This window comes from Crocodylus porosus, unplaced genomic scaffold (genome assembly GCF_001723895.1).
Source record: "Crocodylus porosus isolate Cpor-Errol unplaced genomic scaffold, CroPor_comp1, whole genome shotgun sequence".
Lineage (NCBI taxonomy): Eukaryota > Metazoa > Chordata > Crocodylia > Crocodylidae > Crocodylus > Crocodylus porosus.
The window spans coordinates 6,436,676-6,457,019 of NW_017728923.1; the positions used below are offsets into that span (position 1 = coordinate 6,436,676).

The window sequence follows — 20,344 nt, forward strand, 5'->3', positions numbered from 1 at the left end:
GTGGTAACAAAAGCTGAATGGTCTATTTGAGTTTATTAGACTTACTGGAGCTTATGCTTTATGCTAGTTCTCAGCATCCTGCCTTCCAAAGCTTCAGTTATTTTGCTCATGGCTATGTCAGGGAATGCACACCCTGTACATTGACAAAAGTAGGGAATATATGTAAGAATTAGGGACATAAGGGTTTCCTAATCCTGGAACCAGGAATTTCTCTAAGTAGAATAGCTGGAGGGTATAGCATGCCTTGTCTCTAGTCCAGTCAATTAAAAAATGTTGCCTATTGTATTTCAGCACTCAAGTCAGCAGGTCAAAGCGAAAAGGCGGCTCCAAAGAGCAGGCAAAAAAAAAGCCAAAGATGTCCAAGGCAGCAACTGCAGATGAGGACGTGCTGGTTGCCATGGCAATGTCCCGATCTCTGCAGGAGCATGAAAAGCAGAAACAAGCAGAATCTGTAACAGGTGGTAAACTGGAGAGTGCTCTGCCAATCAAGTGGAAGCCAGGATCAAGTAGGTGCTGATGTGACTGAGTAGCCAGCAATTAGAGGACCAAACAGTCTGCCCTGGGCCAAAAATGTACTAACATGCATGTGGATAGCCACCCTACCTTTAAATTGTTTACCCTATCAGTGCTTAAGCCACTGATTCTCACCCATGATCCTTTGAATGGCGCTGGAAAGTGTGAGGAGTTGAACAGAGCTGCTGTGACTTGCACTTTGGAATCAGCTTGGGTACTAGAAGCTTGGTTAACTTTGTTAGTGCCATGCTCTGCCTGGGATAATTAGCCCTGCTGAGAAGTAGAGTATATTAACTTAGGTGAATGGCTGAACAACATGGCTTGGCTGTTTCTGGTACCCAAGCTAACTCAGGTATGTCTATGGTTTTGCATTGTGCTATATGGAGATACCCAGAGAGGTAAACAGTGAAATCTGCTGCCTGTGGCCGTAATTTTTTTCAGCAGCCAGGGTCCCCAGCTGATCGTTGCAATGGCAGTTTGATGTATAACTGGGAGATGGTTGTAACATCTATAAAATAGAGCAGATTGCATAGCAAGTTAGGGCTTAGAGAAATACCCAGTATGTGGCAAAACACTGCACACTAGCAGCTCTAGTCCCTGGCTGCTGTTTCTCTGTAATTAAGATGCTATTGTCCTTATGTGGTCTTGTAGAGCTCTGCCTATAGACTGCATTTTGGCTTCTTGCACCTGCAGCTCTAGGAGGAACTGCTGTGCCATGCCCCTGTACACGGTTCTGTAGGTTATCTCAGATTTTGTGTCTCTTTTTTTTTTTAAGAGAAAAAAAGTCGTAAGAAGCTCTCCCTTGCACCTCCACCATTGTTACTTCAAGATCCAGAAACATCCTGTAAACAGATTCAAGACCGGGTGGCCATGCTGCTCACTGAGGACGTGGAATTCTCCTGTACCCCTCCACTCCCCTTCAGCAGGATTCTGGAGGATGAGCCAGAGAAAACAGAGTGGCTTCTGCCATTGCCCAAAGATAAGCGCTGCATTTTGTGGGAGTTTAGTGCTTTGACTGGACCCTGTGACCCTGAAACCTTCTACGCAGCAGGATTAACCCCTCCAATTTTACCTTGTAAACCTGTGCAGGTGAGGAGTCCTATTCCGTTTCTCTACTATTCACTCACATCCAGGTGTTCACTCACATCTAGGTGTTCCCCTCCACCTTGGGCATTGCCACATTCACCCCTGTCTTTGCATAGCCAGACCTTGTGTTCTTGAACTTTCAATTTGGAAATCTCCTTTTGGAACTAAAGACAAGGCACCTGAAGCTCAGTGTAGATTGTTTTTTCTTTTACATTTCAGAAAGTGAAGCTATGTAAGAATGAAGGGTTGTGAGTTGAGGGTTTCTAACCTATTTGCAGTGAACCTAGCTGAGGTTCACTTGATTGATTTTTCTCTTGCTATATTTTCTGTCTACCTGAATAATGGTTCCAGAGCATATGGAGCTAGACTGTTCTCAGTTGTGACAGATGACAGAACAGGGAGAAGTGATCTCAGGTTGCAGCAAGGGAGGTTTAGGTTGAATATTAGGAAAAAACTTTCTCACTAAGAGGATGGTGAAGCAGTGGAACAGATTACCTAGAGAGGTGGTGGAGTTTCCATCCTTTGAGGTTTTTGAGGCCTGGCTTGACAGAGCCCTGGCTGGAATGATGTGGTTGCGGATGGTCCTGCTTTGAGCAGGGGGTTGGACTAGATGACCTCCTGAGGTCCTTTCCAACCCTAATTTTCTATGATTCTGTTTAATCATCCAGCCTGGAATTAGGTTACAGCTTTGTTTTGTGAATAAATATATATTTCAGTAAAAATATGGCAAACATGCTTTGTGGTTATAAAGTACAGCACTCAAATGTCAGCTTTGCCAAATCTAAGGTTGCTCCCATGACCTTCACTCTGCCCTTGGCCCAGTATATGTTAGAATACAATAATTAAATCTCATAGTAATTTTGTCACAGGTCCCCTGTCTATTTTGTTGCACATTATTTAGTTAAATGATGCACAGAACTGGAGAGAACTCCTTCAGAGCTCTCTCATATTTCATACTTATCCCCCAAGAGGGATAATTTCACTTTTCTTCCTTTCACTTGTGCATCACCTTGAGTTTAATCCAACCACTGAGCCATTCCTGAGCTATGTGAACAATTAAGACAAGAACCAGTTTATTGTTTCCCACTTCAGAATCAGAAGTCAGAGACTGTTTTTTCATTGATGGAATCTGACCAACCACAGCCTGTCATCAGCCATTCTGCTCCTGCAGAACTTGGGAACAAGCTTTCTGATGAACCTCAAACTGGCCGCTGTGAGGACAGCCCCAGCCCCAGCCGCAAGGATGTTCAGATTCTGGAGGACTTGATTGAGCTGGCTGGGGAAGGACTCACTCTCACCCAGTGGAACCACGATGTTCACCCCTCCCATACAGAGGAGCAATCAAGTAAGTGTTGGCAGTTTTGGTCTGTACTTCTACACTGATCGTATTGAATCACATTAGCCAAGTAGAACTGTGCCTGCTTGAGTCTGGCACAAGCAATGGAACGTGCACCCCCTGATTGCTCCAGTGCACCTCCTGACAGGCCGCGTTTGCCACTTCAGCAGCAGGAGCGTTGGTGGGCCCCACCACGCCATGTGAGTGCCAGCCAGGGAGTGGGCTTCGCAGTTGGTCACGGAGGGATTCTTCCCCCCCCCAGTCTTTGACTGGCCGCTGGGGGGGCACATGCCCCCCTGACTAAGGTGGCACCAGTTGCCTATGGGCACAAGAGAGGCTAGGCCAGCATCTGCAGAGAGTACTGCTGGCTATTGTTGTTCCCACTGGTTCCTGAGGCCCTGGTCCTCGTTCTCCATCACCTGCCAGTTTTTGACACATTTATCTAGGCTTAGGTCTGGAGCTCCTGGGGCTGCTGCTGCTACTGTTCAGAGTCAGCAGCAGTGCAGTGAGTATTGGTCAGGAGCCAGGGCTAGGGTCTAAGATTGGGTGCTAACGTGAGTTTGGGATCAGATGGGGGAAGGGCAGCAGTGAAGGTCAGGGATGGGGGGCATGGGCAGCAGTAGTGGTCAGGTATTGTCGGGGGGATGGGCACCAGCGTGGGTCAGGGATTGGGGAGGGTTAGGCAGCAGCGCAGGTTGGGGATCAGGTAGGGGATGGGCAGCAAGGTGGGTTGGGAATCAGGCTGGGGATGGGGCAGCAGCATGCATGGGAATCGGACAGCAGAATGCACCACTGATTGGGTGGGGGATCAGGGAGCAGTGCAGTTCAGGGGATGGGGTAGCAGCATTGGGGAATGGGACAGCAGGACACGCTGTTACCCATCCTCTGACCTGCCCTACTTCCTGATCCCCTGACTCATGCTGGTGCCTCCACCCTGGTTTTCTTTGTTTAAAAATCCAAAATTCTCCAATTGAAAATCCCAAAATCTGTGTTTTTCCGTGATTAACATGAAACACCACTATATATAGGTATCAGTTGAACACCATGTTTTGTTCCTATATTTACAATTTAAAAGCAGTTTACCAGTGCCTCGATCATTATAATAAAATAAATCCTAAATACCTATATATTTTGGCATTTGATTTTGATTTTTTTATCATGGAAAATCAGAGATCCTGTGGCCTCCTCACTCACCAACATGAAAATCCAGCTGTGGCTGTCCCACCCACCACTTTGTGGCACTGAACAACCCTGATATGCTGGTGCCCTATTCCTGCCGATGATATTGCCCCTTGCATCCAACCCACAGTCCCCCGTTGCCACCAATGCTCTTCACTCCCAACCCTCAGCCCCTTGGCTCTGCTGATGCCCCTCACTCCCAAGCCATATTCTGGTGCCCCCTCCAGCCATGCTCCTGACCCACTGTCCCCTGGCTCTGCCAGTGCCACTTACTCCCAACCCACATTCCCCTGCCCCCTCTGCCCTTGTCAGTGCTGCTCACTCCCTACCTGCAGTCCCCCATCCCTGCCAGTGCCCCTCACTCCCAAACACACAGCCACCCACCCTCCTAGCACTACCAGAGGGGGCCCTTCACTCCTGACCTGCAGACCCCTGCCCTCCCCCAGCGCTGCTGGAGGCTGCTCCCCGTCCTGCTCTGCTTGGCCCTGTGCGGACTTACAGGATGGTGATCTGTGGTGACATGGTGGGGGAGGCCTCCAGCATGAGGTGCATGCAGCGCATCTCATGCAGAAGCACAAGCAGCAGCTGAGGCATCACATACCACACTTCATAGCAGCAGCATGAAGTGGAACACAGCTCTGGCTCAGGCCATGCTGCAGGCAGCAGAGTGAGGGTGAGGGGTTCCGGGCAGTCTCTGTCCTTCCTGGGCCAGAGAGGTGACTGTGGCTTCTGGGGGCAGTGACGGAGCTTGTCCAGCCCCAGTATTGGCTGGAGGAAGGAGGAGGGGACGCCTGTGGCACCTGGCTGCCCCGCTCCCTGCCCCCCCACTCCCTCCCCCAAGCAGCATCTAGCCCCCCTGCACCTGAGAGTATGGGTACTTTCCCCACCCCATCAGCATGGCCATGCAACTCACCACCACCCCTAATGGACCCCTCCCACCCCCTTCCCCCAGTGAAGGGAGAGGTGCCTCTGGGCAAGCCCTGCTGGCAGTAGTGTGGAGCTGGGCTCATTGGTGGTACTGAACACTGCCTCAGACCTCCCCTGCCCTGCTGCAGCCCCTGTGCCCAGACACTTTCCCCAAGCACCAGCAAACATCCACCCCACAACCCCTCCACACACATCTGCTCAACACACCTCTGCTACACTCGCACACACATGCCCATAGCCCCCCAGATGGTCCTCAATCCCTGGCCCTCCAACCCCACTCCCCCACAGAATTACCTGTGTCCAGCTGCTGGGGCTGCTGTCACCACCCTGCCTGGTTGTATGCCAGCCACACATGGATATGGTGCCCCCTGCCTCCAGTTACACCCCCAGCCCCAAGCAACCCCTTTTGCAGGCTGGAAGGTTGCTGGCCTGCAAGGGGAAACCCACGATTTCCTGTGTTTTTCTCCTTTAAAGGGGAAAATCCACATTTTTCCATGGGAAACAGAAAACCTGGATCCCTGCTGATCCGGTAGGAGTGCGCAGCTGGGATTTGGCAGCAGCATGTGTTGAGATGGGGTGGCACTACACACTGCTACCCCTTTCTCTGACCTGCACTATTTCCCAATGCCTTGGCCAGTGAGCAGTATGTGCTGCCCCATCCCTTGACCTGCACTTCTCATTGGGCAGCAGCACAGGTTGGATGGGGAGGCAGACAGCAGAGGTGGAGGCAAAGAGGACTAGTGGCAGGGGGGACAGGGAACAGGCAGCAGGGGTCCAGGCACAGCAGGGCATACTTGCAGGGGAGCAAGGTGCAAAGGTCAGGCTGCTTGCTCTCCCTTCTCCCCTCTCCTCCCCCATAGGTGGGGCAAAATTTAAGATGACCCTCCAATAATTTGATTTTTTACATGGAAAACTAACAAATTTATAATTTTCCATGTGTGAAATCTAATTATTGGGGGGTCATATTAAATCCCAAGTTGTCTTGGATTTATGTAAGTATGGTATTTTTAGTATTCCTTAAACAGCTTCCTAAAGAATTTTCTACTCAGGCAGAAATTGTGTTGTATCTGTGATTTATGTATGGGTAGTACTTTTCATTTTCTCATCCAAACTGCTGCTTGGTATTGTTGAGCATGTTATACTACTGCTAGATTTTCAGAGGGGACTCAGCTGCTCTAGTGACTGATGTAATTGTGTGCATGGACCCTGTGTGAGGAAAGCTATATTCCAGCTGCAAATCCAACTGTGTACCAGTTTATGTAGACTAAGATTTCTTCTGCCCATTATTTTCTGTGCACTCTGAACTACTAGAGAACTTGGTCTGTTTGAAATCTTGATCTTGGTAAATTCCAGGCAAAAATCAGCAATATGTCACAGCCTAACACAGAAATTCCTTGTTAAGAATGGAGAGGAAGGCTGAAGTGCCAGGGCTAGTTCTAGCCTGCCTAGAACTGCTAGAAAACACTGGTTGGGTTATCTGTACTGCAGAGGTACTAGTGGGAATGTTGACTTTGTAGTCTGTCTCACACAGGAGTTGTTTGATTTGTGATTTGTGTTTTCTTCCATAAGGGAAAGAATCAGCACCCACAGATATTCCACTCAGTGGCTTTGTCCCTCCATACACAGGAAAGAGGTGCCAGAGAATCAGCTATGACAGAGTAAGGACAAATCCTTGTTTAGTTCTCCATATATATATATTTATGGTTGGCAGAAATATGTAAGTCTGACACCAAATGCTTTCCTTCCATGTTGGTAAAAGGATAGTGGTGCTGTATAGGAAAAGATTTAAAATAACAGTAGGCAGACAGAGACGGTCTGTGGAAAGAGAACCAGTTCATGTACACAGTGCACTTGGGCTCCAAGTATTTCAGGGCAGAAATGGTGTGTTCTTTCTTGTATGTACTGGGCCAAGCTAGACAAATGATAAGTAAATGGATTTCTGCCTGGACAGACTGATTTACACCAAACACATGCTATCTGGTACAGAAGCTTACAGATGAGATGAAATGCTGGGAGATTTATGGGACAGTATCATTTTGTGAGGGCCCAGCATAGTCATTCCACAGCATCCTCAGCCTTCTGGGAAACCCAACACAAAGAAGATAGCTGGAAGGGTCAGAATGTCCTTTGAGACCTGCTGCCTACTCTCCCCTGCACTCCCACAGGGTGATAACATAATTTCTCCTTTTATTTGTGGCAGTCTGATAGCTAACCAATATATCGGTGCACCCCTCATTGCAGGCAGCAAAGTAAGTTTCCCTCTTGTTGCCCTATCAGTTTTCCACAGTTCTGACCTGGCAGCCTACCCATTGGCCATGTGAACGCAGCTGATCTTCTAGTTTCCTCCAGCTAAGACTGCCAACAAAGGGTCCCATTACAGCTCATAGTAAGGGTTTTTTCTTATGAATAACTGGGTGCACCTATACAAGAAGCTACATTACCATAACAACAAGCTACTATGCCCTAGCTTGTTGCTACAACAACATAGTATTCAGTGGTGGGCATGAACCATAACAGCAATTCTGCTGCGCAACTAAAAATAACCGTGTGATGATGGGACTGCGCAGTAACAACAGCTTAAGCAAGTATTAAATGACCACGCAGTAACAACTCATCTTGTTTGTTCCTAATACTTCTCACATTTGTGTACATAGATCACCTGTATTTTGCATTTTGACATACTCATTTCCCTCTTGCTGTCCTGTGGCTCTCTTGCCTTCCCTGATTTTAGCTGCTTCTTCCACTCCTCTTTCCTTTGGATTTTTTCCCTCTGTTGCTGGAAGGTTCGTTCACCATCCCCCAAGAAGCTAAGTTTAAAGCTTTCCTTACTAAGCTGGCCAGATAGTGACCAAAGATGCTCTTCACAGTTCTGATCAGATGGGTCCTGTCTCTTGATAGCAGTACTCCTCCCTAGAACATCTGCCCATTGTCAAAGAATCCTAAAGCCTTCATGTTGACAATGCATTTTCAGCCATACATTTATTTCCATGATGTGATGGTCCTTGCCTGGACCACCTTCTTCTGTGAGGGTTAATGAAAATACTACTTGTACTCAAAACTTTTTAGTCCTCCTTGTAATCTTCTCTGATCTGCTCAGTATCATTCTGGTGGTATTATTGTTGCCTACATGGACAAGCAGGGAAGCATAGGATCTGAGGCATGGATGAGCTTTTGCAGTTTTTCTGTGACATCCTGAATACAGGATCCAGATAGATTGTACACCTCCTGGGACCCCAAATCCAAACAACAAATTGATACTTCTGTTGACACAGAAGGGAGTCACCAACCATTGCTGTTAGGTTTGCTCACATTGCAGTCGGACTGTACTCATCTGCCCTGACAATGGTGAAGCTATGTAGATTGAAGGCTCTCTAAAAACAGCTATTTGTCCTTCTGTCTCGTGTCCACCCAGTGCCAGAGCAGTTGAAGTAACAGATAGACAAGTGTGACTCCAGCTGCACCGTAGTAACTCTGAAGTGCAGAAGCTTGTTGCTAGTTGCCTCTCAAATTCATCATTGCTGGCTTGAAAGTGAAATTTAACCCAGAGTAAGATTTGCTTCAGGGGACAAGCTAACTCCCTTCAAACTATGGTCCAGAAGACAGGAACACTGACAAATTGGGTTATTCCCTCTGCACTTGTCAGAGAAATGACCTACAGTGTCACCAGTATTCTCTCCTTTCCTTCTTTGTTCTAGCCCTTGCTCCAGTCACTGGCTTTTGATTTCAGTGGAATGGTCAATAACCCCCATCTAAGTGACATCCAGTTCCAGGTCGACTCTGGGGAAGTTCTTTATGCCCATATGTTTGTGCTATATGCACGGTGCCCACAGGCAGTGGAAATGGTAAGTGTAGCTGAATGTGTATGCTTTTGTAGTTAAATGTGATGCTTGTTTGCAGTGCTACCTTTCTCTGCCTTCTGACAGGGTTGCCTCCTCTGGACTTTTGACCAGAAGCTTTCCGCATAGCTAGGATGAGATAAATAGCCAAACCAGCTCCAGTCTCAGCAGTCAGCGCCGCTCCAGAATCAGCAGAGGTTGATAAAGGGCCCTCTGACAGACATCTGTGGCCCAGCCATGACTTTTGATCTCCTTGCTAGATGAGTCCAGGAGGCAAGAATGCTGGTGTCTTTTTGAGTGTGGCAATATGTGGGAGGTGGAAGGGGGAGAATGAAGCCTGCCAGCAGTTAACACGGGAAGTTCTAACTACCTGTTTGGTCTCTGGTTTTTCATAGTCACCCAACACAGACTATTGTCAGTCAGGTGAGCCCACCTTGTCTTTCTCCTACAGTGAGGGAACTTAAAGTCCAGGGACCAAGCAGTTGAAAGTTCTTAGCTACATTCTTGCATAAACTTCATGAGTAGGGTCAAACCAATATAATGCCTCCCATGCCTTCATTTACTGTTGAGATAGCAAGGCTGAGCTTGCCAAGGCAGCTGCAGTGCTCCACATGCTCCCCAGTAGGGTTTGGTGTCAGACAATTCTCAGCATGATCCCAGTAGCACTCCCACTAACATGACAATGGGTACTGACCCTAACCTATACTTGGTGCTACTTGGCAGCCCTTAGAGCAGCTTTTCAACATGGCTTGGTTTACTTGAATACTGTTATCTCAAGAAGGCCTGTGTACATGTGTCTGCACAACTTTGGTGTGTCCTACCCAGCTGCCCCTGTTCACACATGCCAGACGCAGAAATGTGGTGTTGAAACTACTCTGGGTTGCTCTTGAGCTCTCTGCCTTTGATGTACTTGAGATGGGAAAAATATGACCCAGGGGTGAGCAAAATATGGCCTACAGACCAGATTTAGCCTCCAAGGTATGTTATCTGGCCTACGGCGAGTCCCTTGGTCCCTCCCAGCCCAGGCGCAGGGAACAGCTTAGGCTCTGGCACATGTGGCCAGTCCTGCTACCCCTGGGCACACAGCAGGGTTGGGGTGACATGGCATCCAGACTCACTTCCTAGCAGCCCCAGCGGCAGGAGCTCCTTCCGGCTGCTGCTGCCAGACCCTGCTCCACTGCCCAGGATCCCCAGCTCATCCACTCTGAACCTACAACTGGGGGTGGGACCCACATGGGCAGGGCGAATGGCTGGGTGGATGGGATAGGGCTGCAAGTGGGTGGAGAGCTGTGTTCAGAAATGGGATGGGCAGGCGAGACTGGGAGGGATCATGGGGCAGTGACAGCGTGGGGCCGGGGCTGGGGCAGAGCCATGATCTGCTGCCCACACAGCCCTGCAACGGGCATGGGTTCCACAGGCAGGGGCATGTGGATTGCAAATCGCACCTCTGCCCCGGGTCCTAACCCTGCACTGTCACTGCCACAAGAACCCGAACCCAGACTCAGCTCCCTGCCTACCTGTAGCCCCATTGTATCCACCTGGCTGCACGCTCTACATGGCTGCACAGATGCTGGCCAGTCTCCAGACCTCAGTACTGCTAGGCTGTGACAGCTTGGGGTCGGGACTGGGGAAGAGTTGCAGTCTACTCCCTGCATGCTCCTGCCCACAGAACTGGTGCCCATTGCAGGGGCATGTAGGCAGTGGATCCCGGCTCTGCCACAGGCCCCAGCCCTGTGCTCAGTGCCCTGCAATCCCAGCCCTGCCTCTTTCTGCCCCTCCTGGTCCCGGATGCTGCACCATCCCTACAAGTGACTCCATCTAAGCTGCCTGGCCAAGCACAAAGCAGAGTCACTTAAGAATTTTGGTGAGCTGTTGTGGGGACAAGGGTGCTGTCCCAGGTTGGAGGTGGGGGGTGCTGACCAACCTTGCAAGAGCTCACCAAAACTCCCTATGTGGCCTGTGGACCCAAATAATTGCCCACTCTTGTATAAGGGGGTTGTTCCCAGAGTGGCATTTTCCAGTTTGGTATGTATGAGTAGATAGTTGGGCATGCTTCAGAGGGAGGACCCCTGGCAGAACGAGGGATGTGGTGTAGATGCATCCTGTGACATGACACTTTTATGAAACTAGAGACAAGGGTTAACCCTCTGCATTCTGAACTAGGTGAACTTCCTTTTATTACTTACCTGTACCCCAGTTCTGCAACTCTTTCTTACTTGGGTAGTCCCACCAGCTGTTTGCATGGGTAAGAACTGCTTGTATATATAGTAGGAGTTGCTGGATTAGGTCCCCATGTTATATGTTTAATTCCCTCCATGTGGTTATTTTCCCTTAGGTTCTATTCTGCAGGGCATTGTTTTCCGTATAATCTATTTATTGGCTAAGAGGATGTTGTTAGGACCAAGTCTCCCTTTGTCAGAGACCTTGAGCCCTTGGGAGTTAATGGGAAGAACTGAGCCCCTGTGTTTTTCATTTGTGTGACATGCACTTCCCTAAGAGCATCTCAGGGAATGCAGTAGGTGCAATGGGTGCAAAGAGAATGGGAGAGTGTTGTAATTGAAGAAACATCTTGACAAAGGCAGGTGGATCCTCACACGTATTATTCAGGTTACCAAAGATATAGAAGTAGTTGAACAGATCCTCCTTTCTGTTGTCCCATAAAAGGAGTATGAGTGGTCAGTCAGTGCAACCAAGAACAGGTAAACTAAAAACAACTCAAAGGCACTCTTCTTCACATGGTGTTCTTCTTTCAGTCACCTTGTGAAATCACTGTTCCAAGAGGCAACTGGTTTAACAAAGGAATTGGAAAATGCTTATAAGTCTTAGCAATGTGTGGTAGTTATATGGAGGACAGAATCAAACGTTGTGTGGCTGTGCTACAGGGTGTAAGCAGGTGACTGCAGAGGACAGGAAGAACACTCCTGCCACCTTGCTTTAAGGCATTATGATCATCTTGCTATCCTTGTGAAGCATCTAGTACTGGCCACTTCAGTGGATGACAGGTCTGATTTGATCAGGAAAATCTGGTTCCGAGTCTCCTGTGCCCATCTCCTGCCAACAGATGACCTTGCTTTATGTTTCATATCCTTCCATTATCAGGCTCACAATGAAGGTTTTTTAGTGGAAGAAGATGGAAATTTGCAGATCCACCGAGTGCTACTGAGTGAAGTGACAGCAGAGGCAACGTATGCATTTCTACGGTACCTCTATTCTGCTGATTCTAATATCCGTCCCCATGTGCTCTCTGATGTGAGGATTCTTGCAGCCAGGTTTGTATATTGTGTTCTAATCACTGATCCCACGTTAGATTTATTTGGAGTCCAAATTCTTGTATTTGCAGCAGGTTTCTGCAATTATGACCTTCCTCAGGTTGCATTTGTTTAAGTGAAATCTTTTTGATTTAAATGTTCAATGGGTATTAGTGCTTTGTTGTTATTCTGAGGACACTTGAATCTTCTTTTTCTGGTTTGAATGGATTCAGTGAACTTCTTACTCTGCATGTTTTTCTTATGAATGTAACAGATGCATCACAACTCTCATCTTCTCACTGTGTATGTCTCTGCCAAGACATAGCTGCTTAGTATTACCTGCTGCTAGGCTCAAGTTTTACCACTGTTGGCACAAGTCATTGCACCTGTAGGGGAAACAAGCCATTCTGTTCTGCTTATAGTGTTTGTAGTAGCATTTGGTCCTGGGACCTCCCACAATGGCTGATCATGATAATATAATACTGGAAAGTAGTATGTTTTTCATCTGAGTGCTCAAAGCACTTCACTAAGTAGTCCCATTCTAGCAAGATTTGCTGTGGGAAAGAAAATCGTGTGTATAATACTGACTTACAGTATTAGTCTTACCATCATTTTGTGACTCTCCAGCTGCAAACCTTTAAAAATAAGGACAAATGAAGCAGAATCTGTCAAATTAAAAATCTCACTTCTCTCCAAAAGTTTTAACCTGCTAGTGTTATAGATGAACCTTAATGTGACTGACACTCAAGGAGATGAGAGAAAAACATACTCTTTATGTTCTGTGCATTTCACAATACTTTCCTCTGCATTGTTAACTAGTCAGCAAGTTTCCCATTATAATTTATGGTTTGTTCATTGCACTGGGAAAGAATCTTTTTTCAAAAACTAATATATAATTGTAAAATAACGTCAAGAACGGGATGTAGAGAAAGGTGTTTGTCTTCTAAATGTGATTCCTTAAGCATTGTTTCTAATCCAGTGTCTAAATTGAGGCCTTATCTTTACTGTGATCCAAGTCCCCTTTTATAACAGTGTGGTAAATTCATACCCTTAATAGCATTAGACATTCTCTGCTATGGGATTGTCTGTGCTGAGTCTGCTGGCTTCTGCTGTAGACACCAGTACCTTCTCAGCTGAAGTAGTCTAAGGTAGAGGCTGAGTCAGGAAAAGCATAAATAGGATCCTGCGTCTTGGAAGGGCCATTATTTGCCTCCTGGTCTGTTTTGGGGAATTTTAATTCTAGTCAGGTAAAGGTCTTTAGAGTCAGTGTGAGAGCTGAGTTGTTGGGATGGTGCTTTCATATGTGCATCCTACTAGAAGAGGGGAAATCTGACTGACAGATTAGATTTGAACAGATGCCTGTCATGAAAGGCATGCACATGACTCTTACGAGGAAATCTGCATGAGGCACTCATATTGCATCCAAATAGTGAAGCAACATCAAAGGAGAGAAAACAATAATCTTTTCATTGTGTCATTACAGGTTTGGTGTGAGTGAGCTGATTGCTGTATGCAGAAGCAGCCCTGGAGAGAACCAAGAACCATCCGAGGTGGATTCAGGAGAAGAGCTTTTCTCTGTGGGGGATGATGAGGATTGTGAGAATAGAGCTGAGAACTTCCAGGAGCTCTTGAAGTCAATGTGGAGAGATGAAGATGAGGAAGAAATAGCTTTGCTGAAACCAGAAGGCGAAGAGGAGGAAGACCATGAGAAAGTGGATGAACAGGAACTTGAGGAAATCTATGAGTTTGCTGCTACACAGCGAAAAATGGCTCAAGACAAGCCACAGGAGGAAGAATACACAGAGAAGAGCATTTACAGTGAATCAGAGAAGGCCCAAGACATGAATCAACAGGTGGATGACAAAAAGAGGAAGGTATTTGAATCTCCCTCAGCATGTAGCAAGATTAAAGAATGGAAGGGAAATATTAATCTGGGAAGATCTAGATGTGATTTACGTACACAAGACAAGAAAATCCAAGGCCCAGATAGGTGTGAGGGCATAAATGTTACACAGATCACTACAGTGCACTGCCAGGATGAGTCTTATAAGTGCAGTGATAATGCCATGTCCTGCAGTGCATTCTCTGGTGAAAGACAGACCACTAGAACACCCAGAGTTTCCAGATCATATCAGGCTTCACAAGATGAAGAGGAGGAAGATCCCTGGGAAAAGCTATTCCCTAGTCATCAACACAATGTTGTAGCTCTTGATGTAAGTTATGAGCACATGTTTTCTGCAACCCAGAGTGACTATTGTGATCCTGCCTCATTGAATGAAAATATCAAAGACCCTGGAGAGACCAACAGTGAGAAATGTGTTGAAATTAATAACTCGCCAGTTTGCCATCAGTCACAGAAAAGCCTTGAATCAGGCAAGAGCAATTTCTGTCACAGTCCTCTTACTAAGCTATGCACACCTCTTTTTCCTTTGTCTGCAAAATTAAATCAGACATTATCCAGAGTATATACAGGCATTCATCCTATATCAACACCAATAAGAGATCTCTCACTTTATGATGTGCCCTTCTACAAAGCCAGTGACCAGGGTTTTGTTTCAAGACATGAGAACATAAAGAGAAGAGTTTTTCCAGACAGATCTCCCTGCATTCACTTAAACAAGAAAAAATCTCTCTCACCATCCTCATCACAGATTCTCAAAACTCGGGATGCCACATCTCACACGAACAAAGAACCTGATATTATTGTTTTGTCAGATTCCGATGAAGAAATTGAATTAAAACAAGCAAAAGAGGAATCAGATTCTGGATCTTCCTTGAGGGAAATAGAAATTTCTAGGAAATTGGATTATATCTGTGAAAAAGTAGAGCAAGATCCCAAGGTGCCAAAATCTGAACCTGTATCAGTTGTTGACAAGGAAGTACATCAGAGGCTGTCTCAAGTTTCACTTGGAATTCAGAATGAGGTGCATAGTAATGCTGCTGCAGAGGTGTCGCCAGAGATGCATGTTAACAGCTGGGCAGGTACCTGTGTTGACAGCAAACTGAATCTGAATCTGAGTTGTGGGAAAGAGTACAGTTGTGAGGAGAGTTCTAGCGTGGATGCATCATGGCTGGTGCCAGGCACGCCTTTTTTAAGCAAAAGCAGAAACTGCTCAACACAGACCCAAGTTTCAAGCATGAGAAATTTGAATTGTCAGGGATCCACGCACAAGACTGAAGTTTTAGTGGTAGGTAATAATAGCCATAAGCCTTCAAGGACCATCATAAACAGTCCTGAACCAACTTCAGGTGGGTTGCCAGTGATTTTGTCACAAAAACCTTTCCATCTGGACAACTCAGTCAGCAAAAGGAACTCTTTTGGCAGCCAGTTGGGTCAATGTTCAAAAGACTTTCTGCCCATTTCTCCTGTGCCTACAAGTCCACTCTCCCCTAATTGTGCTAGTGTAAAAGAAAAGTCTTCAGAAAGCCCTTCTTCAGCCAGACAAGTGCCTCCATGCTATAAGCAGTCTTTGGCAAATAAAACAGACATTAGTGTGGTTGAGGTACAGGACAGTGAGGAAGAAAAAGATGCAACTCCATTTTCACCAAGTAGCAACGTCTTGCTGGGTGATGATCCCCCAGTCCCAGTTGATGATGCCTTCTGGGACATTGAATATCTGTCACCAATCAGAGAGACCAGCAAAGAGCCTGAGAAGTCTGATTGTGCAAATAACAGCACAACCAACAGTAAAAGTGACCCTAAAGAGGAACAGTGGAAAACCCCAACAAGACCCCTGGAAGTCAGAGGTAGTACCCCTCTTAGAGGGAGTCCTTTGCACACCCAAAAACATTTGTCCTGTGACAAAAAGAGTCCTGTTGAGACACTGCCTTCAATGGGTAATAGGTTAAGCTTTTTGGATTCCAAAGTCTGGGACAGTTGGAATGGAGATGAAGATGATCTCCCAGAGGTAATTCCTCTTACACAGAGGCTGTCAGCTGCAGATGTTGCCCAGAACACAGAGCTACTAAAGACTCCTCGTAAGTGCTTGCATTAATCCCTTAGTACCTCTGTAGGCTGTTTCTTATTTGGTTAATAACTTTATGTTTCTGTACACTTGCATTGCTTTTTCATCCAAGATCTAAGAATATTACTTAGGACATGGTGGGTGCATCTACATGTGCAATTAGCACGTAGCAATAAACTCCAGTGCAGTTTGTGCTGGAGTTTATTGCTCCCAGGCTCAGTGTTTACACATGTGCATGAGACTGCAGCACACTGAACCAGGGCAAAGCAGCTCCAGCTGGCTGGGGGTCTGGAGGATTCAGTCCCTGCACTGTAGCACCCTCATGCCCCAGGTAGCCCTGGTCACTGTCTACACATGCGTTTTGGTGCATGTAACTACTCCATTGTAGGATAGATTCATAGATATTAGGGCTGGAAGTGACCTCATAAGATCATCGGGTCCAGCCCCCTGCTGAAGGGCAGGAAGTCGGCTAGTGTCAAAGGATCCCAGCAAGATAAGCATCCAGATGTGTCTTAAAAGTGTCCAGAGTAGGTGCTTGCACCACTTCTGGAGGGAGTCTATTCCAGGCCTTGGGGGCTCGGACAGTAAAGAAGTTTTTCCTTATGTCCAGATTAAAACGGTCTTGCAGGAGTTTGTGACCATTGGACCTTGTCATCCCTTAGGGTGCTTTTGGTGAACAGGTGTTTTCGCAGATCCTGATGCACCCCCCTTATGTACTTATAAGCTGCTACCAAATCACCCCTGAGCCTATGCTTCTCCAGGCTGAAGAGTCCAGGGGTTCTCAGCCTCTCTTCATAAGGCCTGTTCTCTCGCCCTCTGATCATGCGTGCTTTTCTCCTCTGGACTCTTTCAAGCTTCTCCACATCCTTCCTGAATTGGGAAGCCCAGAATTGGATGCATACTCCAGCTGTGGCCTCACCAAGGCCCAGTACAGTGGAAGGATGACATCCTGGGTCTTGCTCGAGATGCATCAGTAGATGCAAGCCAGAGTTTTGTTCACTTTGCCGGCTGCAATATTATCACTTTGCTGGCTTATGTTCAACTTATGGTCAATTGTGACCCCCAAGTCTGTTTCGGTTGTGGTGCTAGTGAGTGTAGCAATCCTGAGCCTATATGTGTGATGTGGGCTTTTTTCCTGAGGTGGAGCACCTTGCATTTCTCCATATTGAATGCCGTCAGGTTTTCATCCACCCACCTTGGAAGCCTGTCGAGGTTGGCCTGGATCACCAGACTATCCTTAAGTGTGGATATTCTTCCCCAAAGTTTGGTGTTGTCAGTGAACTTGGCCAGTCCACTTCTGACACCAGAGTCCAGATAGTTTATAAAGACATTAAAGAGTACAGGTCCAAGAATGGAGCCTTGGAGGACACCACTGGTCACCGAGTGCCATGTTGATTCAGTTCCATCAGCTGCCACTCTCTGGGTCCGAACTCAGAGCCAGTTCCCCAGTCATCGGACTGTAGTGTAGTCGAGGCTGCAGTTTCCCAACTTTTCCATGAGGACATCATGGGACACCAGGTCAAAGGCTTGTTTAAAGTCCAGATATATGATATCAACCTCTTTCCTTTTGTCCAGGTGAAAGATCACCTGGTCACAGAAGGAAATGAGATTGGTCAGGGAAGACTTACCCACAACAAACCTGTGCTGGCTATTCCTCAGAATGTTTCCTTTTGATAGCCTGTCAAGAATGATTTCTTTGATAATTTTTTCCAAGATCTTTCAAGGGATTAAGGTCAAACTGGTCCCTGGAAAGATCTTGGAAAAAAAACTACTTGTCCTGGACAGTACTATCCTACACCAGAGTTAATTAGTTTAGTGCACCCTAATACTGGCACAAGTGTAGATGGTGATGCTTTACTGTGGAGCTAATTCATCAGCTCTGCAGTAAAGCACACGTGATAGGGCATTAGGAGGTGGATGTCACACCACTTCCCTTTGACTTCAGTCTGCATTGTAACTTTGGTCTCCAGAAGTTTAAGACTCACTAGAGCATCTACATGTGCCCCTACAGTGTTTTTACTGCACCATCATATAGTACTTTTTGGAGGTACTAAGTGACGATGCAGTAACAGCCTGTGCTGCACCATGCTGGTTGTATATGGTTATTTTTAGCCACTAGGTCACCATAGCAACACGCTATACCAAGGGAGCGTATTGGTGTGGCAATACGGCAGCAGCGTTACGGTTTTTGCCTGCGAACACTGTATCTCCCGTAGCACGTTGCTACAATGGCATAACATCGCATGTAGACATGCCCATTCTCTATAACTACCACCCCAGCCTTTATGTATGTCCTGAGCCATTTCTGTAACATTAATATGTTACAGAAATGGCTCAGGGCAGCAGAGGCTGCTATAGAGTTCAATTAACATAGACTTTGTCAGCTTTCAAAAGTTCTTACAACTGAGGATCTTTATGACCAAAACTTTTCATTTATTTTAAGTCAGATTGTTTCATGCTTTAAAGCAGTGGTTTCTGATCTTCAATATGGATACCACCAGTGATACGTGTTAACTTGATTTATTATAATTACTTTATATGACAAAAATTTGCTGGTGGTACTTAAAGTTGAACTGAAAAATTTGCTGGTGGTACTTGTATCATTTTAAATTGGTGGTGTGCAATCTGTCAAAGTTTTGGAACCACTGCTTTAAAGTAAAACACTCCATGAAAAAGGTGAGTCCATAGATAAAATCTAGAATTGAAGCACCTCTCTTTTACAAACAAGACGTAACTGGTCAAGTGCTTTGGAAACCATTGCAGGAAAATGGTGCTATAAAAATTACTTCTTTGTGACCTTGTAATACTTGTCACTTAGACCAGAATGTAGCAACTAGTCCAAAAACTGTACAGATTTATTCTAACTGTAATAATTTCATCTTGCTACAGACCCTATCTGCCCAAAGAAGAACCTGCCTCCCAAGGTTCCCATAACACCAATGCCAGAATACTCCATTATGGAGACGCCAGAGCTTAAGAAAGAATTGAACAGGTTAGTGTTACTTCTACAAATGCAAACAGTTTCTTAATTTGCAGGTACCTGAGGGAAGTGCCTTGACAGAGAAACCCTTGTACAGCAAGAGATAAGAGCCAACAATTTGATGGGGCTCCAGGAAATGTTATTTGAGATCTAGTTAATAGTGCTAATGCCTGGACTGTAGCCTCCATAGTGTAATCCCATTCCCTTCCCTAAGCCATACTGCAGTGCCAGTAGTCTGGACATCACCATGTTAGCCTAAGAATACTGTATTGCTTAATTAAAATTCTACCTTTATATTTTAGATTTGGAGTCCGTCCTCTCCCAAAACATCGGATGGTGTTAAAGCTGAAGGAGATATTCCAGTACACTCACCAAGTCATGGAGTCTGATTCAGAGGATGAATTCTCATCCTCCCAGCCCCCCTTGTGGAAAGCAACTGCGAAGCACTGCAGTCCATCCAAGGCAGATGGGAAAGCAGTGAGAACAAAGAGTTCCAAAGCCTCAAGTGGAGCAAGCAAGCAGAAGATGAGTATTTTGGTCCCTTCCTTACCTGTTCTGGGGAGCAGTGATGACAACTTAATGGGCCCCTCTACAACAAGTTGTGCAGCAGCTAAGATGTCTGCTGAAACCAAAAGCCATGCAGGAGATGCCAGCAGGCAAAACAAAGTAACTCTGTCTCTTGCTGGATCTCCAGTTAAAGGTTCTCTGGCAATCAGCACTGATGAGCAAATGCTCTCAGCATCACAGGAATCTGCAACGTCTTCAGGGGATGGAACGGACCACTCCTTTGGTTCACAGAGGTAAGACTAAAATAAATTACTGAAATAGCAACAGAATTGTAGTCATTGGTGTGGGACAGAATGTGGACCCCTGCAAACTACAAAAATGCTTTTATCCTTATCATTTGTCCTTTATCATTTGAGGCTTTGGTGACCAACATGAGTGTCTTCATTCTAATTCCAAATGAACTTTTGTCAGATCAGAAAAGTAAGTTTGATATCATTTGCTGTGGCTGATATTCTGTTGCTTGGTAAAGGGTCTGTTTACTTCAGGGGCACTGGTAGAGTTGTATGTGGGCCCAAGACTGCAATAGCAGAGCCACAACAGACTTTCATGACAAAGCTGTGCACAAAAGTAGAATGACAGTAGATGGTGCAGGTCAGCAGGGAGAAGCAGCAGCTGGGGACCACAGGACTGGAATATAGGAGGCACTGGCACAGCTGAGAAGGGGAAGCTTGCAGAATGTGGGCCCTTGTTAAGCCTGTTCTGTTTGA

The 20,344-nt window shown here is 46.3% G+C and overlaps 1 protein-coding gene across 1 annotated transcript in view; it reads left to right on the forward strand.

The window, feature by feature from the left end:
• The window catches only part of SLX4 (SLX4 structure-specific endonuclease subunit), a 41,839-nt gene that overhangs the window by 19,191 nt on the left and 2,304 nt on the right, over positions 1 to 20,344 (forward strand). Inside the window, exons 6-14 of the mRNA XM_019540016.1 lie at positions 292 to 506; positions 1,289 to 1,602; positions 2,692 to 2,944; positions 6,611 to 6,699; positions 8,737 to 8,883; positions 11,977 to 12,146; positions 13,609 to 16,103; positions 18,980 to 19,082; positions 19,373 to 19,870. Coding sequence (XP_019395561.1) covers positions 292 to 506; positions 1,289 to 1,602; positions 2,692 to 2,944; positions 6,611 to 6,699; positions 8,737 to 8,883; positions 11,977 to 12,146; positions 13,609 to 16,103; positions 18,980 to 19,082; positions 19,373 to 19,870 — 4,284 coding nt within the window. The remainder of the gene's footprint in view (positions 1 to 291; positions 507 to 1,288; positions 1,603 to 2,691; positions 2,945 to 6,610; positions 6,700 to 8,736; positions 8,884 to 11,976; positions 12,147 to 13,608; positions 16,104 to 18,979; positions 19,083 to 19,372; positions 19,871 to 20,344) is intronic.